The sequence below is a fragment of the Panthera uncia genome (genome assembly GCF_023721935.1).
Source record: "Panthera uncia isolate 11264 chromosome B3 unlocalized genomic scaffold, Puncia_PCG_1.0 HiC_scaffold_1, whole genome shotgun sequence".
In the NCBI taxonomy this organism is placed as follows: Eukaryota; Metazoa; Chordata; class Mammalia; order Carnivora; family Felidae; genus Panthera; species Panthera uncia.
This window is the reverse complement of record NW_026057582.1, coordinates 30099570-30126437: the sequence shown is the minus strand read 5'-3', so window position 1 is coordinate 30126437 and position 26868 is coordinate 30099570. Positions and strand designations below refer to the sequence as shown.

The 26868-nt window shown below is 37.0% G+C and overlaps 1 protein-coding gene across 8 annotated transcripts in view; it reads left to right on the top strand.

Moving 5' to 3' along the window:
• The window catches only part of PCNX1 (pecanex 1), a 171424-nt gene that overhangs the window by 27186 nt on the left and 117370 nt on the right, over positions 1-26868 (top strand). For all 8 annotated transcript variants that reach the window (XM_049612541.1, XM_049612542.1, XM_049612545.1 and 5 more), the window contains exons 2-3: positions 11823-12031; positions 22624-22729. In XM_049612541.1, the coding sequence (XP_049468498.1) occupies positions 11823-12031; positions 22624-22729 (315 nt within the window). The remainder of the gene's footprint in view (positions 1-11822; positions 12032-22623; positions 22730-26868) is intronic.

Below are 26868 nucleotides of genomic sequence, written 5' to 3'. Positions count from 1 at the left end.
AATGTTGAAAGATAAATCTGTGCCAGTCTCTTTCATGTAGAGGCGTAAATATCTCTACCTTTCCATTTTTATTTGCTGTTCTGACATAGTTATTAGCCAGTTAAAATTTCCAGACGTATCAGTTATTTTTCATTTTAGGTTGGCTGCTATTTGCTGGTTTGGGAATAGGTACCTTAATCTCATTAGAAAGCCATTTCAGGGGTGCCTAGGAGGCTTAGTCTGTTAGGGGTCCGACTCTTGATTTTGGCTCAGGTCATGATCTCAGGGTTGGTCTCCATGCTAACAGCATGGAGCCTGCTTCAGTCCCTGTGCACACTTTCTCTCTCTCTCTCTCTCTCTCTCTCTCAAGAAATAAATGAATAAATAAATAATAAAATAAAAAATAGATAAAAACCCATTTCAACACATAGGAGAGGATAAGAGGATGGATTAGTTTTGGAAAGGATTTTTGTGAATCACTAATTACTAATTCCATCTATATAGTTTAGATTATTGGATAATCATATTTGGGAGTATATATTCCCAAATAGTAAATCTAAATATGTTTATTATAATTCTGTATATATTTCTACATTGTTATATATACATATATATATTTTTGTGGGGAAAAATGAAAGTATGGGAAAATTCCTATAAAATGTCTATGGCTATTGTAGTCCATCATTATGCATCCTTACTTTTGTTTCTCCTTTTCATATCTGTGCCCTATTTTTTCATATGTATTTTAAGCTGCCCATCTCTAGCTCCTAGTACATATATGTTGATGATGAGTTTGTATGTACTATATTACTCTGGTCCCTTTTCATCTGGGTAGTATGCAATGCATTTTGAATGTTACCTCCTTAAGAATATCATTCAACTGTAGCTAAAAATGTAAATACAAATATAGAGTGACAAATATAAAATACAAATATAAACAGATCTAAAAGATAGTATCTAGTATTTTTAATGATTCTATTCATATTAAAATATTTACAAATAAACTGTAAACTTCTGCAGAAATATGGGTTGGCTCAGCTTCTGATTTTTCACTTGTAAGTCAGTTAGTTGCCTTTGGGGAAGGTGTATTCTGGGTTTGTTGCAGAGGTTCCCAGTTGGCCCTCTGAAGTCACTTTGACTTACTGTGTAGTTGGATTTACAGAAAATTCTATTTTTGTGTTTTTTTTCTACGGGAAAGTGTGCTTGCCTCTCAGCCCTGGGAGTGCTTGTCCCTTTCCCTCTTCAGCCCTCTCTTCGGAAATGAAATACCTGCCTGGAATGCTTTATTACCTCCATCCCTGAAGGAGGCTGTGGCAAGAGGCCTGAATTCCTAGAGCCATGATTGGGATATGAAGGCCTTTTTAAAGTTCTTTGGGGCAGCCTGTATGTGAAAACTGGAAGGCTTAAAACCATTCATTTCCTCTCTGATCTGACCTCTCTCCTTACCCCTAATGGGCACTCATTTTCTGCTGAGCCCTTCCTTCTTCTTCCCTCGTTGCCAGCATTTTCTCTGTTTGCCAGAAACGAAAGGTGGTACAGATGTGGAACGGTTCTGCACGTTGTAGGAATTAGCTTATCCATTGATACTCTTTTTGTCAGTAAGCCGAAAGGGATTTTCCACCAGAGTACATACGCAGAAGCAGGTTGCCCAGCTTCAGGTCTGTCAGTAGGAAAGCTCGAACCCCGGGCCGAGTGGCTGTCTCATAGAGCTTTACAAGAAGTGGTTCTTAGTTCTTTGTCCCGTTGGTCATTTGGACCCAGCCGAAACAGCTGTGGCACGGACTGATTTGGGGGCAGACTGTGGGAAGAAGGCAGCGCTCCTTATTGTTACAACTCTTTAGTTTTCCTTCTGAAAAAGTGTGAAGAAAAGTTAGTTCAGGTGTTATTGACGGATGGAAGTTACGGTTTAGGACGGGATTAGTGCCTGTGGGTTTGGGTTTTGTTTTTTTTTTTTTCCTCTCTCCGCCTAGATTGTGAGCGTACTGCTTTCAAATTATGCCAAACTTTTCATTTGCCAGATATTTTTTTCTGTCATTTAATTTTCACTCTCGTTTCTACAGGAGATCGGCAGAGCGGACAACATTCAAGCTAGGAAAGATTTAGGTTCAGTTTTTCTCTAAATATGCCAGTGATTGTCTCCGTTGTAACTTACTAGAAGCACCAACTACTTTGGTAGTTGGCAACATTCAAAGATCTCAGACCACACAAGCAGAGAAGCATGTATTTAAAAAGAATAATCGGAATGAATGTAGTGTTTTGAATTGGGAAACAAAACTGCTACTCAACTTTTTCTTATAGCTGGATATTGAGCTAAAGGTATCACAAGGCAGCAAAGAAAGGCCTCAGAGGAATGAGAGTTGTATTTATTAGTTATGAATTTATAGTGAAAACATTTTGAGGAAAATGTCTAATACAATGTCTTCACATTTATTATTTTCACATTTAATGTGAAATACATACCAAATTAGGAAGCTGTGTAAAGATGTGACCTGTATTTGTATTTTTATTTATTTATATTTATTTATTTATTAAATATAATTTATTGTCAAATTGGTTTCCATACATGTATTTGTGTTTTTAAAGACTGACCAAAAAAAATAGTTTTTACTTTCAGTGATTCTCTACAGTTAACCTACGTTTTTAGAGAGACAGATATAGTCTTCGTGTTTGTGTCTGTTTAAAATTTTTCTTAAAAAACAAACAAAATTTTCTTTCTTTCTTTCTTTTTTTTTTTTTTTTGGTGTTTGTTTATATTTGAAAGAGAGAACACAAGCTAGGGAGTGACAGAAAGAGAGGGAGACAGAGGATGCCAGGTAGGCTCTGTGCTAACAGTAGAGCCTGATACAGCACCTGAACTCACAAGTCCTGAGATCATGACCTGAGCTGAAGCTGGATGCTTAATCAACTGAGCCACCCAGGCGCCCCTAAAAAGTTTCCTTTATTGTATTGATGGGCCCTCGGCCTCTAGTCCCTAGTGAGTTTTCTGTCACGTAACTTTGTCAAATAGTTATAAAAGGTCACTGAAGGTTTTTTCTTTTTAATGTTTATTTATTTTGAGAGAGAGAAAACGTGAGCAGCAGAGGGGCAGAGAGAGTGAGAGAGAATTTCAAGCAGGTTCCATGTTGTCAGGTGGAGTCTGATGGTGGGGCTCAATCCCACAAACTGTGAAATCATGACCTGAGCCAAAATCAAGAGTTGGACTCAGCCACCCAGGCACCCCCAGGCTGTTGAAGTTTTAATCATTTTTCCAGTGATTTCTATGGAACTAATGGAATTTTCCCACAATTGCCCCAAACCAGTGTTTTCTGCTACAAATTAATAAATTTTCTCATTGAAGAGCAGATACCAAAAACAGGCATTATTCAAAAATGTCATGTCTTCTAAAAAAACAGGTATACTATATGCTTAAAAACTTGTGACCTCCTTTTTAACATTAATAATAGTTTTGCTTGGAGAGCAAGGAAGATGAGTGATTTCCAGAATTTTCTTATTAAATGACACTGTTGAATGTGACTTGATTTTGGGGGCCTACATTGTGAAGAACAATTGTTTTCTAGCAGCTACTTTGTTTCACAGTTGGATGAAACTGGTGATGTTGGGGATTATAGGTTCATACTTCTCATATATGAAGGAGAAGTACATGATGATGTTTTGTTTGGTTTAGTGGTTAAAGGAGAAAAGAGTATTTCTTTTTTTTTTTTTTTAATTTTTTTATTTATTTTTGAGACAGAGAGAGACAGAGCATGAACGGGGGAGGGGCAGAGAGAGAGGGAGACACAGAATCGGAAGCAGGCTCCAGGCTCTGGGCCATCAGCCCAGAGCCCGACGCGGGGCTCGAACTCACGGACCGCGAGATCGTGACCTGAGCTGAAGTCAGACGCTTAACCGACTGAGCCACCCAGGCGCCCCGAGAAAAGAGTATTTCATTCAGAGCAGATAATAGCAAAATGTGGCCCATGTAGTTTTTGTATGGCTCATGAATTAAGAATTTTTTTTTTTTTTTACATATTTAGTGGTTGAAAAAAAAAAACAAGAGTAATATTTCATTCTGTGTGAAAATTATATGAAATTCAAGTTTCAGTGTCCATAAATAGTTTTATGGGAAAACACCATGCTCATGTGTTCATATATTGTCTGGAGCTGCTTTCAAGCAGCAGAGTTGAGCAGCTGCGACAGATTCTGTGACCTGTAAAGTATGAAATATTTTTTGTTTGGCTTTACACAGAAAAAGTTTGCCAACCTTGATTTAGAGGCAGTTAGATGTCATGATTTAGAGCGAGGACTCTGGAGTCAAGCGGCTCCTTGATGTCTCATTTTGAGATCTTGGGCAAGTTACTCATCTCTTTGTGTCTCACTTTCTCTGCCTGTAATATTAGAAGAGTAACAGTGCTGACTTCATGAGGTGATCCTAAGGGTTAAATGAGTTAATATACATAAAGCACTTAGAAATGTGCCTGGCCCATGGTCATCACTAGCTATTAGATGTCAGTTGATATCTAAGTATAAAATGTTAGTTGTCATTAAGTGTTATGTAGCTGGTAATCACTTTGTAACATGAACTGGAAAATATGCATTGAAATTCTGATTGAAAATAGCTACAAATATATTAAGGAAATACTCGTTTGTTAACCATATGCTTCCAGATCTTGATTCAGTGGTGTTCAATATAGTGAAAATTAGGAATCTAACACAAAGCATAGATAGTACATGTCTTTCTTTACATTGCTGCACATAAAATGAGCATTGTATTAAAGATTGCTTTTCTACCATGCATTGTGCTAGCCATAGGGGAGAATTACTCACTTGAGTTTTTGAAATAAAATGTAAGATAAAATGTAAGATAAGTTTACTTCATGCCTGAAAATCTAGTATGACTATTTCTGTGATTCCAAGTGGCTTTCTCAAGAGTCCCATCAGAAATATATTTGACATCTTGAATAGCTTGAACCTATCACTTGTGACTGAAATTAATCGTTTTTTTTTTTATGTTAAGCATAAACTATCAGAATTTAAGGGATTAAACTATGCACTTAACATAAAACTTACCACTTTACACATTTTGAAAGTATATTTGGTAATGTTAAGTATATTCACATTGTTGTGCATTGGATGTTCACAACTTTTTCATACTATGAAACAAAGTCTATACCTATTAAATAACTCCCTCTTTCTTCCTCTTGCTAGTCTTTGGTAACCGCCATTCTGGTTTCTATCTCTAGGAATCTGACTACTTTAGATACCTTATATAAGCGGAATCATCCAGTATTTTGTCTTTTTGTGACTGACTTATTTCACGTGGCTTATTGGCCTCAAGGTTCATCTGTGTTGTAGCCTGTGACAGGATTTCCTTCCCTTTTTTTTTTTTTTTTAATTTTTTAAATGCTTGTTTATTTTTGAGAGAGAGAGAGAGAGAGAGAGAGACAGACAGAGCATGAGCAGGGGAGGGGCAGAGAGAGAGAGGGAGACACAGAATCCGAAGCAGGGTCCAGACTCTGAGCTGTCAGTGCAGAGCCTAATGTGGGGCTCGAACTCACAAGCCATGAGATCATAACCTGAGCTGAAGTTGGGCTCTGAACCAACTGAGCCACCCAGGAGCCCCGGATGAATAATATTCCATTATATGCATAGACCACATTTTGTTTATCTGTTCATCCGTGGATGGACATTTGTGTTGCTTTTACCTCTTGGCTATTGTGCATATTGTTGCTGTGAACATGGGTATACAAGTATCTCTTTGAGATCCTGCTTCTAATTCTTTTGGATAAGTACTCAGAAGTAGGATTGCTAGATCAAATATGATAATTACAGTTTTAAAAACTTATTTATTTTGAGAGCGAGGGTGTGCATGCAGAGGAGGGGCAGAGAAAGAGGGAGAGAGAATCCCAAGCAGGCTCCATGCTGTCAGCGCAGAGCCCAGTGTGGGACTCGAACCCACATACCCTGAGACCATGACCTGAGCCAAAATCAAGAGTAGGCCACTTAACTGACTGTGCCCTCCAGCTGCCCCCATTGTAGTTTTTGGCATTTTTATCCATCCAGTTTTTAAGAGAGGTGATCTTATTAAAAGTATCTAACACAGTTCTCCATAGGAGGCTTACCACAACTTTTGGGTCTGTATTTGATTTGAATACCTAGAGCTATCTCACAGCCATTCATACTTTGTGCCATTATTCGGGATGTGTAATTGAGAGTTAAAATACTTTTTTACAGATAAGGAGTAAGGTAAAAAACTGCCTCGATTGGAACTTGATGTATTACTAAGTCATCCATTATTGAGATGAATATAGATCATGTCTGTGTAAAAGATGAAAGCTAATATATTCTTTTTCTAATATGAAAACTTTTTTTCACTATTAAAATTTTAGCTCTTCTAATTATAAAAGAAATATCATTACCAAAAAAATCAGGAAGATATAGCAAAGCACAAGTTTATATTTGGAATATAATACATACTGTATTTATATAATTAATGTTGCTGCATTTGGCTGTAGTTTTCATTGTCCTGCTCCACACTGGTAACTAGTCTACAGCTTTCCATTTTCCTCTTGGTTTTCAGTTGAGGTTTTGCTCCATTTTGGGGATAAAAGTCTTCTAGGATTGCATGTACAAGAGTTCGTATCAGTTTTATACTTAGGAATTGCTAGATCTTCAGTGATTTATTTTTCAATTTGTATTTCTACCAGTAGTTCACTAGAGGTCTGGTTCTCCATACTTAATTTTTGTCTATACAGATGGATGTTAAATGACATACTGTGGTTTCTTTTTTTCTTTTTTTCTTGAGCTAGCTGTAGGCCCAACATGTGGCTTGAACTCACAACCCTGAGATCAAGATTCCCATGCTCCACTGACTGAGCAACTGGTGTCCCTAAACTGTGGCTTAAAAATTTTTTTAATGTTAGTTTATTTTTGAGAGAGAGAGGAAGTGAGATAGAATGTGAGTGGGGGAGGGGCAGAGAGAGAGAAGGAGACACAGAATCTGAAGCAGGCTCCAGGCTCTGGGCTGTCAGCATGGAGCCCCACGTGGGGGTTGAACTCATGAACCACAAGATCATGACCTGAGCTGAAGTCGGCCACTTAACTGACTGAGCCACCCAGGTGCCCCCCTAAACTGTGGTTTTAAATTCTATTTTGCTTATTACTGATGGAGTTGAACATGTTTTCATGTGTTGTTTTTATCATATCTTTTTCTGTGTTAGGTCTGTCTGTTGTCCTTTATTTTCATTGGTTTGTTTGCCTCTTTGTTACTGATTTTATACATCTTTATTCTTTATATATTACATATGTACTTATACATAAATATACACATACGCATGCCTACATAATAATACATGTTTTAATATATCTTCTAATTTGTAGCTTGTCTTTTCACTCAGTTTATAGTGTCTCTCAAACAGAAGTTCTTAATTTTAATTTATCAGTCCTTTATAGTGTATACTTTGAGAATCATGCTTAAGAAATATCCTAAGGTCATAAAGATTTTCTTTTATATTCTAAAATTTTTAAAGTTTTGCTCTTTATGTTAAAATCTTTAATCTGTCAGTTTAAGAACTTAAGATGTGATGAATCTCTATGTAAAACACATAGTTCATATGTTTGAATACCCATTAAGGCTGTGAAGCCAAAAGTTTGGTAAACATTGTCTTAAATAATAAGGTAGTTGCAATAGTGGAAAAAGAAAATAAACATAGAAAGTGTTTTTACATTAATGATAGCTATTTTAAGAGATTTGTTAAAATATTTTTTTTCACAGCCTTGGTTGACCTCCGTTGTGGGTGATAGTCTGCTATTCTGATAACCTTTTTAGTTATAGACCACTGATTTCCGGCTGAACTGGTCAGAATACTTGAGTGCAACTACAAAAGTAAGCAAATCCCTCAAAACAAGAAGTTAATCATAGCATAGTAGAACTGAAAAACTACCCAGCTTGTCTGTTTTCATATTACAACTTTTCAATACATAAAATGTGTGAGCTGCAGAGACACTGAAGATGTATAGGAAGAGCACCTGAAGTCCGTGATGACTGTGCAGGTCTTGATCGTGAGCTCGCAGGGCTGTGACTTTCTGGTAATTCAGTGAGGGCCTTGTTTATCCATCAGTGTTATGCCACCTGCTACCCCATCTTCATTTTCTGCTGTCCACTGTTTGTGGTATCTTAAGGAAGAAGTAAAACCAGCCTTCCCACGTAAGCAATTTATACTTGGAGATAGACCTTGGAGTGAACATAAAATAGACTTTTATTATCAGAGAGCAGTTAATGGGCTTGGTTGCATCAGCATTAACTTGAAGATAACATCTGTGATAAAATAGTCTAACTTAGGACGAAACATGACCTTTGAAAATATTAAAGTTTTGTTTGTTATGAAACATAATTAACCTTAAGTCAATAAGTACCTGCCAGGAGTGCCTGGCTGGCTCATTCAGTAGAGCATGTGATTCTTGATCTCAGGGTGGTGAGTTCAAGCCCCATGTTGGGTGTGGAGCCAACTTTAAAAACTAAATAAATAAAGGGGCGCCTGTGTGGCTCAGTCGGTTAAGCATCCGACTTTGGTTCAGGTCACGATATAGTGGTTCTTGAGTTCAAGCCCTACGTCGGGCTCTGTGCTGACAGCTTGGAGCCTGGAGCCTGCTTCGGATTCTGTGTCTCCTTCTCTCTCGGTCCCTCCCCCACTTGTGCTGTCTATCAAAAACAAATAAATGTAAAAAAAAAATTTTTTTTAAACCTAAATAAATAAAAAATAAAATAAAAAGCAAACTTAAAATATTTAAAAAATATATTATGATACATTTATGATCATACTGATACTGTCCGCTGGGCTGGAGTCAGCAGAGAGCCCAGTGAAGTAATCTAAGTTAAGTAGAAGAAAAAGTTTACATAAAGTCACACAACAGCCCAGTGTGTGTCCATGCATTTTTATCCCTCCTGGGAAAAGTGGAACTGATAGAACAGCTGTCCTCTGTCACCTAGAAGCCTCCAGCGTAACCATTGATGGGGCTTAAACATTGAAACCACAGGTGTAAAATAAATGGATAACTTTTGTAGTTAGAGTAGAAAGTACAAGTGTTCATTATCTGATACTGGTTTCTGGTATGAAATGGTCACTTGAATTTTTATTTCACTTTGTCTTTTCACTGTTCAGTGTTTTTTAAAAAGAAATTCTGTCCTTATCCTGTACATTTAGTATGTTTTTTGGCATTCAGTCATGTGCTACTGTTAGCAGTATAATAGTAGGGAGAGTTTATTTCAATCTGTTTTAGCAGTCGTAGTCTTTGACTCTTTGTAGAGGTAGACACAATAGACCATTCAGTATTAAGGTATCTCTTTTCTCTTTTCCCATTTGGAGGGGCCATTAACATTTCCACTGAATTTACTACTCTGAGTAACAATCGTGAACTTGTTCTCTTTCAATCCACTTAATTAATATAATCAATAATTTTTATCTTAATTTGGGCTATGATGAATAATGATGGAATTCTGACTTACTTTGCATTGACACTTTACATTTAAAATGGAATTGGTATTGGTGTATACTTAAACATGCAGTGACACAGGCATGAGAAGTCTTGGTTAATTTTGTTACTAAGATGAGTAATCTTGGCTAAGTCTTTCAAAGTTAGTAGGTCTCAATTTTCTGTCTGAAAATGAAGGTGTTAAACTAAATGATTAGCAAGAACTATAATTCTTATGTGAACATCTTGTATAGAAACCAGCATTATGCAGAACTTTTGTAAATACTGTAAGTAGTTTATGTGTCTGTATGTGTTTCTGTGTTTGAAATTGTTTTGTCAGTTTAAGTATGTGTATCTTCTGCTCAGAAAAAGGTTATTCAGGATTTTTTGTTTTTTGTCTTTTTACAAAAATAATTAGATTTATTAAAGTTATAAATTAAAACAGTTTCACACTCAAATTGAACCCATTTTAACAACTATGTTTGGGAGTTTGGTTTTTTTTTTTTAATACAGCTTAAGACTCCTTTAACTTAAATTGTACTTAATGGGGGCATCTGGATGGCTCAGTAGGTTAAACTCTTGATTTCAACTCAGGTCATGATCTCACTCTTGATTTTGGCTCACGTCCAATGTTTCTCACTGTTTGTGAGATCGAATCCTCAGTCACGCTCTGTGCTGTCAGCATGGAGCTTGCTTGGGATTTTCTCTCTCCCTCTTTCTCTTTCTCTCTGCCACTTGTACGGGCTCACTGTCTCTAAATAAACAAACATTAAAAATACATTTTTCAACTTAAAATCATAAGCCTAGGGGCGTCTGGGTAGCTCAGTTGGTTAAGTGTCCGATTCTTGGTTTTGGCTCAGGTCATGATCTCGCAGTTTGTGGGATCAAGCCCTGCACCACCCTCTTGGGATTCTCTCTCTCCTTCTCTCTCTGCCCCTCGCCTGCTCTCTTTCTCTCAAAATAAATAAATAAATAAATAAACAAACAAACACACTTAAAAAAATTATAAGCCTAAATCAGTCATTCAGTGACATTTAAATTGGGATCACAGGTTCAATTTTTTTAGATAGATACGCTAAAATGAAGGGTTTCTTATTCCAAGTTTTAAAAATACCAAACTTATACCTATTATGCCCATTTACAACTCAAAAGTAGTATACTGTGGGCTTGATTTACTTTTATTTTCCTTTCCCAATTACATCCCACACTCTTTCCTTTTCTCTCCCCACCCCAAATAACTTTTTTTTTTTTTTTTAACTTTTATTATGTTTGTATTGTAAACCTACCTGGTTCACCGGGACCTTTTTTAGTTTCACCATCTCAAGCAGTTCGAAGTTATCTTTCTAAGCAAGTTTGGAACCATGTTGTCAGATGACTGAGGTTAAACCTTATAAAATCTAGAGCTACAGACGCCAGAGTGATTTGTGTTTCATTTAAGTGGGCATAAGTAGAACCTCATTATATAGTCTCTGCCAGCAGTGACTCTTGAGGCCATGCCTCCCAAGTGGGGTGGCCTCCGCACCTGTCACCCCTGGAGACAGGTCCACACCAGCGGATCCTCAAGTCTGACAGGTCTGCAGTCTTCGTGCCCAGGAAGCATTGGAGTTTTTTCAGTTAATCTGTTTTTTTGCTTGATTCTGTTCTGTATTGTTTTATTTGTCAGGCTACAGTTTTTAAGTGTATTAAAAGAAAACCTATTTGGATTTTGCACGTCTCCCATGTCTTATCTGTGTTTACAGTCCTAGTTCAAAGGTTTTTCTTCTAACAGTTCTAACTAGAACAGCTTTGTAGAGCCCAAAGAATGTTTATATCCCAAACAAAGTTACAGAGGGCACATAAACAGGGCTTCTATATCTGGACCACATTCCTGTCTTACTCGTGTATTATGTAATGTGATATTTAACTCTCCAATTGTATCATAAGCTTTTTGGCATGGACTTTATACTGCGCTCTCCAGTGGAAATGTAACGCAGGCCACATATGTAATTTAAAATTTTCTAGTAGCCACATTAAAAATAAGTAAAAAGGAACAGATGAAAACAAGTTTAATAATGTACTTTATTTAACCTAGTATAATCTGAACGTTATTTCAACACGTAACCAATGTAAAAATTATTGAGATATTTTACATTCTTTTTTCTCATACTAAATCATCAAAGTCCATTGCTATTTTATTCTTAGTGCCCATCTCAGTTCAGACAAACCATATTTCAAATACTCAGTAGCTGCATGTAGCTGATGGCTGTGGTTTTGGGCAGTGCCGTCTTACACTTTTGCAACTTAGTTCTAGTAACATAATTGTTGCTTTGTGTGTGTCATTTTAGTTACAGATTTCTCTAATTGAATAAAATATACAATATTTTTAAATGCCTGTCTTTATTTTCTTTCTCTCCAAGGCTCTTCCTTCTTCAATGATTATAGTAGCAGTTTATTGTCCTGTGATAGCTGCTGTTTTCATTGTTCTGAAGATGGTCAACTATCGACTCCACAGAGCACTTGATGCCGGAGAAGTTATAGATAGGAGTGCGAATGAGTTCCCAGATCAGCGAGCCAAAGCTGAGCAAGGCAACTGTTCAACCAGGAGAAAAGACAGTAATGGACCGAGGTGAGGAAAACTCCTGCCACTCCGTTTTTACACTGCATGTGTACAGTGATGTGATGATTGTGTTGTGCCTCTGCTCTGATATGTGGTTTTAAGGCAGTGTTCGATCTTACCACCAGATCTTCCCGTTATATTAGAGGTATAATGACAGGTACAGATTGTCGCATTAGACCCCAGCAAAGCTAATTGGCATATCTGGCGGGTTAAATATGGCCTTATTACTAATAGCATGCTATACCAGTTATAACTGTAAAATATTTTATTCACACCAAAGACCAAAACCAGTGAAAAACAGTGTAAGGAAATAATAAAGCATGGCTTGTAAATCTTAGCATTTATATTGAATTTATATATATAAATTAAATGTATACATATCTTAAGCAAATTGTGACATTTTCCTTGACATTTATAATCTGCAATTTTTACTTAATCTATTGTAAATATTTTTCAATGATACATTCTCACCGTGGCAACTTAGCTGTTTCTTCCCTCCATCTTTTCGTAACTGACCTCTTAGGATTCAATTTTGTATAGCTGTCACCTTCTCCTGGGGGTTTTCTTTCTCCATCCCAGTTCAGTATTCCTCCTATGGCTCTCAGTCACATTCTTTTCAATACCTTGGCCTCATCCCCTTTCTCGTGTTGACTGAAGGATTTACTTTATCCACAGTCAGAAGTTTATTGTGACTTCATAGAAATGATAGGTACCACTAATCTAGGTCTTCAAAAAACAGTTAGTGTATGAACACTTGACATATGTAATAGTCCTCAAAACAATTCTCTGAGGTAGGTGCTCTTATTACTCCTGATTTTTAGATGTAGAAACTAGGGTGTGAAAGATTAAATATTCCAGGGAATCAGATCTGAAGTCCATGTTTTAACCAATCTGTCATGTTTCCACTCAGTATAATATGAAAAGTGAGTACTCATTTTTTAAGAAAGGTGATGCTTCTCTTTTCCAGTGCATCGAAAGCCTTTGTTTATTCCTTTAAAAAAATTTTTTTTTTAATGTTTATTTTTGAGAGACTGAGAGACAGAGCGCAAGCGGGGAGGGGCAGAGGAAGAGAGGGAGACACAGAATCTGAAGCAGGCTCCACGCTCCGAGCTGTCAGCACAGAGCCTGACATGGGCACGAACCCACGAACCATGAGATCATGATCTGAGCTGAAGTCAGATGCTTAACCGACTGAGCCACCCAGGTGCCCCTGTTTATCCCTTTTCAGTTACATTTTCTACCCCAACATGATTATCCTGTGTGTTCATTGAGCAGATATTTTACTTCTGTAATAATTTTGTTCATAGCACCAATCACTATCTGAAATTGCCTTACTTAATCATTTGTTTGCATTTGTAAGCTTCTTGAAGGTAGGGGCCTTGTTTTTCTTATGAACTTCAGGTTCTAAATCAGAGCCTGTCACTGTACTTAGAAAATATTTGAAGTAGTGAAAACATTTCTTTTGCAATATTTTTTTAAAAAATTTTTAAATGTTTATTTTTGAATGAGAGAGACACAGGGTGAGCGGGGGAGGAGCAGAGAGAGGGAGACACAGAATCTGAAGCAGGCTCTAGGGTCTGAGCTGTCAGCACAGAGCCTGACATGGGTTCAAACTCACGAGCAGTGAGATCATGACCTGAGCTAAAGTCGGACGCTCAACCGACTGACCCACCCAGACGCCCCTCCATTTTTAAGTTTTTCATTGTATATTGTCAAATTCCAAAGATTTTACTTTATACTTACTGTGACCAGCACTTTGAGGGCTGCTTTCTCTGCATTTTTGACAACATTGAGTATTTAGTATTTATACAAAACTGTGGTAGATATCTCATTGTTTAAGTTTTTTGCTTACTAGTTAAATGGAGGTATTTTTCCTATGTTATTATTGCCACTTATATTGTGTGACTGGTATACTTTTTTATTAGTGGTTAGTTTCTTACTATTGATATGGAGAAAATATTTATGAAGGACATTCTTTACATTTTGTGTGAGATACTTTTTTCAGTTTATAACATTTTTTTAATTTATATGTCACAATTTATTTTTGTGTGGTCTCTTCTGTGAATGTTTATTAGTTCTGCCTTTGATATCAAGTTGTGGAACATTTTTTCTTCCTCCATACAACATAAGTGTGTACCTGTGTCTACTTTCAGCATTTTTTTTTTTTTTTTTTAGTTTTTTTAATGTTAATGTTTTATTTATTTATTTTAAGACAGAGAGAGAGCATGAGTAGGGATGGGGCAGAGAGAGAGGGAGACACAGAATCTGAAGCAGGCTCCAGGCTTTGAGCTGTCAGCACAAAGCCCGACGTGGGGCTCAAACTCACGAACTGTGAGATCATGACCTGACCCAAAGTCAGATGCTCGACTGACTGAGCCACCTGGGCGCCCCCAGCATTTTTCTTTTTAAAATGTTTATTTATTTTTGAGAGAGGCAGAGACAGTGTGTGAGCGGGGGAGGGACAGAGAGGGAGACACAGAATCTGAAGCAGGCTCCAGGCTCTGAGCTGTCAGCACAGAGCCAGATGTGGGGCTTGAACTCATGAACCGCGAGATCATGATCTGAGCTGAAGTTGGACATGTAATCGTCTGAGCCACCCAGGTGCCCCTCCTTTCAGCATTTTTATAATTTTATTTTTCATTCTTAAATTGAAGTCAAGCTAAAAAATTCTGGTGTTTTTTTTTGGTTTTGTTTTTTAGGTTAATCCCAACACTGTTGAGTGAATAATGCATTTTCCCCCAGTAATTTTAAATGCTTTCCTTTTCATTAGTATACTTATATATACTTATGTCAGATTCTGGGCTTTGTTTCCTGCCCCATTGCTCTCTTTCTGTTTTGTTTATGCCATAATGCTTTTATGACTTACTAATATGCTTAATATTTAGTGGCATGAATCCCTTTTCAGTATTTTTATTTTTTTAATTTTAATTTAATTTATTGTTTTGAGTGAGGAGGGCAGAAAGAGAGAGAGAGAGAGAGAGAGAGAGAGAGAGAATGAGAGAATCCCAGAATCCCAAGCAGGCTCTGTGCTCAGTGCAGAGCCCAACATGGGGCTCAGATCCCACAACCAAGAGACCCTGACCTGAGCCAAAATTAAGAGTCGGACACTTAACTGACTGAGCCACCCGGATGCCCCCTTGGTATTTTTCTACTTTAGTGTTATCTTGGTTCTTATGCATATACAGCTGACCCCTGAACAACGAGGGAGTTTAGGCGCTAAACATCCTGCCTCATGTAGTCAAAAATCCATGTATAACTTTTGATGTCCCTCACACCCGCCCTACTCCCCCAGCCCCCTGCAAATTTATTACTAATAGCCTACTTTCCCTGGAAGCCTTACCGAGAACATAAACAGTCAACTAAAACATATTCTGTATGTTATATGTGCTATGTACTATAGTCTTACGATAAAGTAAGCTAGAGAAAAATTATTAAAGTCATAAGAAAAAATACAATTATAGTACTGTAAAATGTAAAAAATCCACATGTAGGTGGACCTTCATAGTTCAAACCTGTGAAGTACAGAGTTCACCGGTACTAGGTTTTCTGTGAGATGTCCCTTGTGTGCTCAGCCTCCAGAAAATTCCATTAGAATTTTGTTAAGTATATTTAATATAGGGAGAAGTCAGCCTTTAAAATATGAAGACTTATCAGGGACATGGTGTATACGTCCAATTTTTCATTTGCCTTTTATGTCTCATAAAACTTGGTATTTTTTCTTTTGGGGTGTATGTATTTTTTAAGTCTATTCTATTAGGAAATGCGTAACCTTGTATTATGGATAAACAAAGCTGCACTTAACCTGCCAGGGCTTGAATCACTGCATGATTGTATGACCTTGGGGACTGACTTAAGCTTTTTATGCCTTGGTTTTCTCATCTGAATGATGAGGTAAATAACAGTACTGTATCATAGGATTATTATGAAGAATGAATGAAAGATCATATATGTAAAACATTTAGAACCATTCCTGATACAGTTAGCTCCTGATACAGTAATTGTTAGCTCCTATTTTTTCTGGATATATGTTTTTAATTCCTTTTGTTAATGAATTATTTTTCCATTTTCTTTTAGTTTAAAAATTTTTTTGTGAAATGTGTATATTTCTAAACACTTTATCAGTCATATTGTTCAATATAATTTAGGGAATAATAATAAAGTGACTACTTGATTCCCCACCACACAACTTAAGAAATAGGATATTATACAAATACCATACAGGCCTTCATGCAGTTCTTTCCCATTTCATTCTATTCTTATTCCTTCAAGAGTGACCATTATCTTGAATTTTGTGTTAATAATTCCCTTGAGTTTCTTTATCATTGTGTAGTCTTTGTAGATATTATTAAACATATATTAATTTTATCTAGGGATTAATTTGGGATTAATTGGGATTCCAATTTGGGATATCCTAAAGTGTATAATACTATATATCTTTCTCTGGGAGGGGCTTTTTTGTGCCAAATACTGTGTTTTATAGGCTTATTCATGTGGATGCTTATAGTCATCATTTATTCCTGCTTTTGCATACTCTAGTAAGCAGGAATAGACTACAGTTTATCCATTTTACTTATCCATGTGTTCTGAAAACACATTGTGTGTGTTTCTTGGTACACATGCATGTATCTAGTGAACATAAGCTGGTTTATAGGGTATTGTCATGTTCAGTTTTAGTAGATAATTCCAGCCTGTTAGCCAAAACGTTTGTACCAGTTTACACTCCCACCATTAGTATGTGAAAGTCCTTCTTGTTGCATATCCTCATCAATATTCGATATTAGTAAGTTTTAAAACTTTGCCATTCAAGTAAGTGTGAAAGGTGTCTCATTGGGACTTTCTGATTACTAATGAGGTTGAACATCTTACCATATATATTTGGTCCGGGTAGCTTTTCTGTTCTTTCCATTGTCCATTCGCACCTTGCTTCATTTTTCTTTGGAGTTGTCTTTTTCTTATTGAATACTAGGAGCTTTTGAAATATATTCACGGTACACTACTTTATTGGTTACATACATTACAGACATCTTCTCCCACTTTGTGGCTTGCTGTTTTGCTTTCCTTAAGGAGTCTTAAGATTATCATATATCCTTTAAGATTTATCATTTTTTTGGTAACCAGCACTTTTGTGTCTTAAGAACTTATTTCCTACAGGAAGATCAGAAATATATTCTCTTATATTCTCCTTTAAAAGTTTACATTTCTTTTGTTTTCTCATTTGAACAAATTATTTTAATTGGTAGTGTCAGGTAGGGATTCAAGACTTATTTATGAATAACTGGTTTAATCAGTATTTGTTAAGCAGACTATCTTTTCCTTGGTGATCTGCAGTACTCTGTCATAAGTTAAATTTCCATATATGGTGGGTATGTTTCTGGCCTCTCTTTTCTGTCCTGTTGATCTGGTTCTCTATGCTGTGCCATTACCACACTATCCCAGTTACTGTAGCTTCATAATATAACTTTTGATAATTGGTGGGGCAGACCTCCTACTTTGTTCTTTTTCAGGAGTGACTTTTATTCTTGGCTCTTTGTTTTTGAAATAAAATGTATGGTCTGCTGGGCAAAGTCTACAAGAACTTAAGATTTTTATTCTTTTGCTGAGAATCATCTTTACAATAGCAGATCACCATTTATTTAATCTTCTTTAATATCTTTCAATAAAGATTTATCATTGCTCCATTAAAAGGCTTGCATAGCTTTTGTTAAATTTGCCAAATTATTTTACAGCTTTTCTATTATAAAACTCCTTTATAATTACCTTTTTAAATATAGCAGTTTACTTTTTTTTCCCAATGTTTATATATTTTTGAGACAGAGCATGAGTGGGGTAAGGGCAGAGAGAGAGGGAGACATAGAATCCTGTGCTGTCAGCACAGAGTGCGATACAGGGCTCGAACCCATGAACCGTGAGATCTTGACCTGAGCCAAAGTTAAGATGCTCAACTGACTGAGCCACTCCCTATTAACTTTTACATTGACTATGATTTCTAACACATTGTTAAAATGAAATAGTATTGGCTTACATCCTTGTCTTTTTCTAACCTTAAATAGTGTTTTTAAAGTTTCACCATTAAATGAGATCTTTGTTGTAGATTTTTGTTCTTGACATGTTTTCCCCACCCTCCCACTTGGGACTTTCACATTCTGTTCTGAAGAGAAGAAATGAACAGGAAAATACTTTATTTCCAGAGCCTGTCACTGTGCTTGGTACAATATAGTTGTCAATTTGTTGCATGACTGAATGAAGATAGTAGGACTACTTGAGCCTTATGGTTTTCATTGGCTCTGGGACAGCAGTTCAAAATGCTTATTAAATCTTTATCTTAGAAAAAGAGTCAAAGTCATTAATGTTTGTATTACACTTCTAATGTTTCGCATTGGATTCCAATACGATTTCAGGACTGGAATACAAATATATTGGAGACCATATTTTCTGTTTCTCATGGCCGTAACGCTTCAAATATTGGAAATTAAGGATCCATTTAAACTGTAGGTAAATTTTAGGCTAAAGTGTTTGAAAATTTATTTTGTTTAAGGATTTTGTTTTTATTATATTTTTATGAACATCATTGTAATTTAGATTAGATTTGTAAATTTAGTACTGAAATGGTACTGTGAAGTTTTTGATTAAAGCCTGAGCAATTAATGATACTAATAACCAACAAATTAGTTTGTGAAGTCTCCTTTATAATTCAGATTAGACCCCTTCTGCTTTTCTGCCTCTCCGTGTACCTGGTATTTTTTTTTTTTAACAGATGGGGAAATTAAGGCATAAAGGTAGAGATTCCCTGAATTTGGTGTATTGCTTACTGCAGTAGACCACTTTGCCTCTGTGAGAATTGTAAACTACTATACTTTCCAGGTATGTGCTGAAATTGCCATTGCCGAAAATCTGCAAGTCTTGCTAATAAAGAAAACTCTTACTCAGCCGTTTTGTGTGTTTAGCTATATTTAGGACAGTGACAGCTGGCTAAAAGTTCTACTTCTGAATTTGTAGAGAAGAGAGGTATAGTAATTTTGCTAGAGGATTATTTTGTTACAAAAATTGCTGTCCATTTTTTCATTCATCCTTTTTGCTCCCTTCAATTCCTGCTTCTCTCTCTGTGTTGGCCATTGGGCATTTGCTCTGGATCATTGTTTGTCAACTGGGGGCGATTTTACCCTTAAGGAGACATTTGGCAATATTTGGAGACATTTTTTGTTTATCACAACTGGGGAAATGCTGCTGGCATTTAGTGGGTAGAGGCCAGGGATGCTGCTAACTGTCCTACAGTGCGCAAGATGGTCCCCCACAATCAAGAACCAAGTGGCCCAAAATGTCAGTAGTGCTGAGATTAAGAAATCTTTGTTTAGACAGTGATGTTCATTTTTGGCTTTGAACTGGAAAGAGAACTTCAGTGCTTGTTTTTTGAAAGGCAAGTATTGGTGTCTTCGAGTGGACTTCAAAGCTATACAGACAAGATGTTCAGATCTTGTCTTAATTCTCACTGGCCATGAGAACCTACATTAAGGTGTGTGGGGGGAAAAGAACAGATATAACACATTGTAGAGTACTGTGTAAATATTATTTGTATCCTCCTTTCCCACCTGAACTGCATATACCAGTGACTCAGCTTATGTCGTTTACTCCTCTGACAGGTTTTTACACCTTTTGGTTTTCAGTTTTTCATCTGTAAAATGAGAATAATCGTATTTATATTGTAGATTTTAGGAGGATATTCTGTGAGAAAATGCAAATAAAGCATGTGCCCCTATGACTGGAATGTATTAAGTACTTAGTAAATATTTGCTTTTATTTGTTATTTATAATAACTTCAGATTATAATCTTTTGTATCTATTGTCAGAAGTGGTATATAAAACTAAGTAATATTGTCCATCAGCTGATGAATGAGTAAACAAAATGTGTCCTGTCCAAACAATGCAGTATTATTAGGCCATAAAAATATGAAGTACTGATAGTTGCTACAACTTGGAGTAACCTTGAACACGTTATGCTAGGTGAAATAAGCCAGTCACAAAGACCACACGTATTATGATTCCATGTATATAAAATGTGCAAAATAGGCAACTCTAGAAAGACAGAAAACAGATTCCTAGCTATGTAAGGCTGGGGGTGGATGGGAAGGGGGGGTGGGGAGGTAACAGTGAAGGGGTTTGTTAATAAGGTGATACAAATGTTCTAAAATTAATTGTGGTGATAGTTGTATAAGTTGATGAATGTATTAGAAACTACTGATTTGCAGAGTTTAAATGGATGAATTGAATGATAATGTGAATTGTTTACCGGTACAGTTGATGTATATAAACTGGGCAAGATGAGGGCTCTCCAACCTTTCTCTGGGGTTGAATATTTTATTCCTTAATCCTCACCTTATGATTTCCATCTGCTCTCCATCTTCTGATTTCCGTGGGATGTGACTTAGAGAATGGATTCTGGTGGAGAGAACAGTGGTTGCTGGTTAGTCCTCCCCACTCATTCAGGGTGGTGATAGCGGTCTGTAAACCACTTACGATGTTGCCCAGTTAGCGGTTTCTCCTTCTGGCCTACATGTCTTGTATGGATTGACACCAAACAGCTAACAAAGCTGAGCACGTTTCACTTTTTCCATGTCTGGACGTTTGCGTGCTGAATTGGCTGTCACCTTTGTACCTGCGTTCCGGTATGTTTTATTTCTATACACGGATAGCAAGTTAGAAAGCTAATTTTCTTTAGTGAACATGATAGAGTTAGGAACCCATTAAGTAACCAGGGACAGGATGGTTATGAGACCATTAATAAAAATTTGCTAGAATTTAAACAGCTGTAGTGATAAATACTTATTAAATGGAAGGTATACTGGCTAGTGAATTCTGTTTTGCCTGTATCTTTTGATCGCAGCTGTCAGAATACCTCATTGAAATAGGCTTATGGGGATTTATGGCACACGTTACTGAAAAGTCTACGTGTGAGGGGTGTCTTCAAATTGGCAAGGTGCAGTTTCAGTCACTTCATGACCTGACTTATCTTTACCAGGCTGGGCTCCTTTTGTTCACTTGGTTTCTTAGCGTCTCCCCTTATGGTTATAAAATGGCTGCAGCAGCCCCAGGCCTTAAATCATCTCAGCATTGAGACTAGCAGGTATAGAGAAATATGCTCTCTTAACAGTAGAACACCCCCCCCCCCCCAACCCCGGCCTGATTCATACTATTCATACTCAATACCCTGAGTTGGGTCCTGTGCTTATTCTGGAACTAAGTTCTGTGAGCAAAAGAACGGAACGTGCTGATCGACTTTGGCCAGTGGTGCTCCCCCCCCCCCTAAACCTGAGAGTACGTGGTTAACATTACCCAAAACCATATGAGAGTTTGGGATGAGGTGGCTCACCAGAAGAATTTTGGGTTGTTTTTTGGTGTTATTGTTAACCAGATGATTGAACTAGATGGTGGATGGCAGGATGGTTTATATCTACTATAAAATACTAGAACTTTCATCCCTGATAATAATAACTTCAAAGTTTATCGAGTGTTTCCTCTGTATGTACCAAGTAGAATGAATAAAAAACTTTGGGCAAAAAATAGGATTATGGTAACTTAGGCCTGAGTTGTTCTAAAAGTTATGTTCCTAAGGAACCTTATTATAAAACTTTCTAAGCTTTTTGAAATTTGGTGTGATGTTTTTTCCTAATTTGGGGATCCTCTTGTCTTTAAGTACTGTATGTAGACTTCTTCAGTTCTTTGAACTTAGTGCTTTTCTCTCTTGTCTAATACCTGTTTTACAACATCACATCATTTTATTTTTATTTATTTACTTATTAGAAACATTTTTTTAATGTTTATTTATTTTTGAGAGACTCAGTGACAGAGTGAGAGTAGGGGAGGGACAGAGAGAGAGGGAGACACAGAATTTGAAGCAAGCTCCAGGCTCTGGGCTGATAGCCACGGGGCTTGACCCCACAAACTGTGAGATCATGACTTGAGCCGAAGTCAGATGCTTAACCGACTGAGCCACCCAGGTGCCCCATCGTTTTACTTCTTAAACTTAAGCCTTCTAACTCTATACAAAACTTAAAATCTTAGCTTTCTACTTCTGTAAAATAAGTTAGTATTGCAGTTACATGCTGTTAACTTAAAAACTACAGATAGAGGTAGTTTGACAAGGCTGACTGTTCTTTTGCGTGTTGATCAGTATCTTGCAGCTCAGTAAGACTGTGCTCTTAGAGATTGGTAGTCTAAGATGTGATTACTTTCTGGGTTTGCCATGGCCGGTTTCTCCTTGCTCTTGGGTAGCAAAAGGCAAATCGTGTCTTTGCTAGAGTGGTTTTATGGCACAAGTCATAAAATACGTGCTATATTTAGTGTCTATAATTGTCATTAAGGCTGCTTTCTAATATTGGATTGGGTGAGAGTTTTAAAGATTTTCAAGTAGTGATGTGGTTATAAAATAGTTCAGACTATAAGATTTAGGAATGAAGAATGATCTTTTTTTAAATTGCTATATTCTCTGTTAGAAATTAGTATAGTTTAGTTTTATAGAAAAAGGTATAATAACTTAAAAATAATAAAAAAAACTGTTGGTGGCAGAATGATGACAGTTACTCTCTTTTTCTCAATGTTCCCCACAGCGATCCTGGTGGAGGGATTGAAATGTCTGAGTTCATTCGAGAGGCCACACCCCCAGTTGGTTGCAGTTCAAGAAATTCTTATGCTGGCCTAGATCCAAGTAACCAGGTGGGAACCTGCTGTTTTGTCTTTTTCCCTCCTCCTGAGGGTGGTCTCAAGCAATTCTGTCTGTAATAGTCCATTGGTGTTGGGGTTTATCTTGCTGATTAATACATTTTTGATTGTTTATTAATATCTTTTGTTAGTATTCTTATTTTTAACTGAATTTTCACATTAATCAAGTCCATTTTTGCTGAGCATGCAGCATGCTCAGCAAAACTACTCAGCAACTACCATTGCCTGCAGTAGTTTTGATCACAACAGTTGTGCTGAGTGCCCTTAGGAAAATCAGGTCCTGGCTTTCACAGTCTCATTTACCTTCACTTTTTATTTTTTTTTTTTTTTTTTTTGTATCTGAAGGGGGTATATTTGTTTGGGTATTTTTCTCTTAAATATGGCAAAAAAAAAAAAAAAAATTAAATTTTAAAAAATCTACACTTACCGTGGTGAGCACTGAGTAACGTGTAGAATTGTTGAATCAGTGTGTCATACACCTGAAAGAGATAGAATGTATGTTGATTATACTTAATAAAAAAACTTTCTCAAAATCTTGCTGTTCAAGGTGTTAGTGGTAGAGTGAGATGTAGAATACAGATCTGCTTTTGCCAGTTTTAATGTCTTTCCATTCTGTAACTTTTAACTTAAAATAGTAACTCTGAAAGTATGCTCTCAAAGGGTGACTGATGCCTGCTGTACTGTCATTGTGTGTAACCCCGGCCGGGCCTTTGCTGCTGCGTTTCTCTCTTTCATCCTAAACGTCACCCACATTAATCCAAGTCCTACTTATTCCCGCCTGCCCTCTCAGCAGACGAGCCTGCTAGCTAGAGTAACACTGCATAAGCATAAGAGGGGAAACTTAGCCAGAAGCTTTGAAGTCTTGTCGTAGTAGAACTTTAGATAACTATGGGTTGTAGTAGGTTATTATTTTATGTCAGCCTTTTCATTATGGAGAAGAAGAGACCGCGGATTTGTATTAGGGTCTAGATCTCACTTCTTGATTTTCACTTCAGTCTTTGTGCTGTTCTACTACTCTACTTGTGGGTTGAAATCACTCTTCCTCCTTTCTGCTCCACAGACTTAGGTTTTTGTTTTGTTTGTTTTAACTTCCCGGACTAACTCTAACTTTTGTTAGAGCCATCCCCTGTTTCTCAAGATTTTCAGAGACCTTGTGGTATTGCCTCTGTCTCTTGCATGTGGAGCACTTACTGATGTGTTTATTTAGCACTTGGGATTTGGTATGTGATCATATGTGGCAGTCTGTAAGCCTCTACAGAGCAGACTGTCTTCTTTCCTCCCCTGGCTAATAGACCGCCTTGTGCAGAGTTGACTTTCAGTGAATAGGTGCTAATTATCTTTATCTACATAGATAGTAGAACTTTAGAGGTAGAATCAGACCTGGCTGTTCATTTAAGAAAGGAACAAGTAGCAGACCTAATTATCCTGACTGCCCCACAGTATTCTGCTGTTCCACATTGTTTAACCCTACATTATCTCAGAACAGTATTAGGAAAAACACCATATTCTGTGAATCAAAAAAACCTTGAATAGGGTCTTGTGTAGAAGATTTGCCTCTATTTGAATTGTATTTCACCATTTAAACTTCCAAGTGGGTGAATTTTTGGTTGCAGTTTTAGTTGTGATTGAATGTAGTGTAGTATTGAATTCTTTCCGTAACAAGCAGATGGGAAATGTCAGAGTTAAACACACACACAGAACATTATGGAAAAGGACTGTGACATTTTAATTAGGTTCATACCTTTCAAGTTTCGGTTTTTACAATACCAGTTTTAAAGAAAAATGTTGCTATCCTTAACCCTCTCTTGGTTAGCCTGGCTTTCTGTGTCTCTTTCCGAAATGAAATGACTTAGCCCTTAAATATGGCTGCATGTTTTCTGTGCTTAACTAAGTCTGGCCTTTGTTCATACTAACACGTGTTGGCAATGTAAGATTACTAGGGAGCGAGCCTGTGTTTTCCCCACAATCTTTTGGAGAGCCAAACTTTTTATCATTTCTTTCAGCAGGACAGTTGAAAGGGTACGGCCGTCTTCAGTAACTCTACCATGGTTTATGCAGGGACTCCCATCCTGAGTGTTATTAAAGCTTGTCTGCAGACAAATGCATGGCTTGCCTGATTTGGTTTTCCTTAAAGCATTAACTCTTGAATAAAAATTGGCAAATATTGGAACTTATTGTGCTACATGGATTTTGGTGTTCTAGTATTATCCTAACAAAAGGAATGGTTGGCATAATTATTGTTACCGCCTTTTTGTATACTGGTAGCCATATTACCAGAAGACATACTATATTTCTTGTACATATTTTATTATGTAGCATTTATTACACCTGATCTTAGTTATTTGTGTGAATGTCCTCAGTACTAGGTAGTGAACTGGAGCGTAGTGGCTCTATCTCAGTTGTTATTATCATTGTTTCCTTCTTGCCACTTCTACCTTTGTCTCCCTTCCATCATCTACCCTCTGTTTCCCTTCCCTTTCTTTTTTCTTGTTTTTTTTTTTTACTGCTCCCTACCTCCCTCTCCCTCTCTTTCCTTTTGTCACTGGTCTTCCTTCATATATTTTAGTGCCAGATACCTTTCAAGTCAGTTTACTTGAATGGAGTGGGGAGGGGGTCTTACCCTCAGACTTGACAGTTTCGTAGTAGATTTGCCATAAATAACCAAAGTCAGAAACATGACATATGTTACCAAGGAAATATAAATATAAGATACAAAGTAATAATTGTCATAGGAATGGTACAGAAAAGGGGATAATGATTTTAGGGGAGAAAATAATTTGTTTCCAGCTGGAAGAAGGGGCAAAGTCTGCACGGAGGAGGTGGCCTTGCCTGATTGTTCTTTAATTGGAAGAAATTTTTTTCTCAGACACCCATAATCCTTCCTGACCTTTCCTATGGCATTTATAAAAGAGAAGAAACAACCGGACCCTTTTGGTTTGTGCAGACTACTTTTTTTCCCTTCAATTTTTCATTTTCTAAATGTGTTCATTTTTACAAAAATAGCTAGTGAGGGAAAGCAAACAGAAGAAAATAAAAATCATCCATAATGTCATAATCAAAAACCATTTTTAAAAAAGGTGGGATTATAGTATGCATGCTGTTTGGAACTTGATTTTCTTTATTGACTATATCATGAATATTAATGTCATTAAGTGTTTTTCTACAGTGACATTTTGGGGAATGCATTCTCCTATTTGGATGTACTCCTATTTGGATGTTCATTTTCTCAATCCCCTGTTTCATATGTAAATAGTCCCAATTCTTATATTTTGGGGGGATAAATTTAAATAATGCAGGAAAACAAGAAGAATAAAATATAATCATCCATTCTGTCCATTAAGCCAGCAAGTAATAGAACTCACCTAGTTAAGTGACTTAAATAAGAGTTTATGTTTGTCATCCAGGTATGGAGGGGGCTGTGTGGCATTTGTTCAGCTCAGTAATGTTAGGACTTGGGCTGGCTTTTCCCTCAGGGTTGCAGAATGAGCACAGCAGCTTTAGTTATGACCCTGCTGGAAAGTAAGAATCAGGGGGCACTGTGCACAGAGTTGTCCTCGATTGTCTCCTCAGACATGCAGAGATCTTTCCCTGAAGCCCTCCCGCAGACTCTTGCTTGTGTTCATTGACCAGGAACCAAGGCGTACCCCTAGACTGGAGACTGGGCCCCCTTCTCAGAGATCAAAAGATGGATACTTGGCATCTGAGCAAAGTGGGAATCTTGTTAAGAAAACAAAAGGGAACACTTCTGTGGTTGTGACCAAATGACTACCATAATCATATTCAAGTTTTGTTTTTTTTAATAGAAAGAGGTGATGTGAACCTTGACTTGGCTTTTTTTTTTTTTTTTTTTTTTTTTTTTTTTGAGAGAGAGAGAGAGAGAGCGTGTGCGTGAGTGGGAGAGAGGGACAGGGGGAAGAGAGAATCCTAAGCAGCCTCCTGACATGGGGCTGGGATCATGATCTGAGCCAAAATCAAGAGTTGGATGCTCAAGGTGACTGAACCACCAGGTGCCCCCAAAAGTTTTTTTTTTAAGTTTAAATTTGTAGAAGGGTGTGCATAAAGTGGGGTTTTTGTTTATTACTTGTTTTTCTATCTAGGGAATAATGTGTTTATTACTCTAGTTGAAAATAACA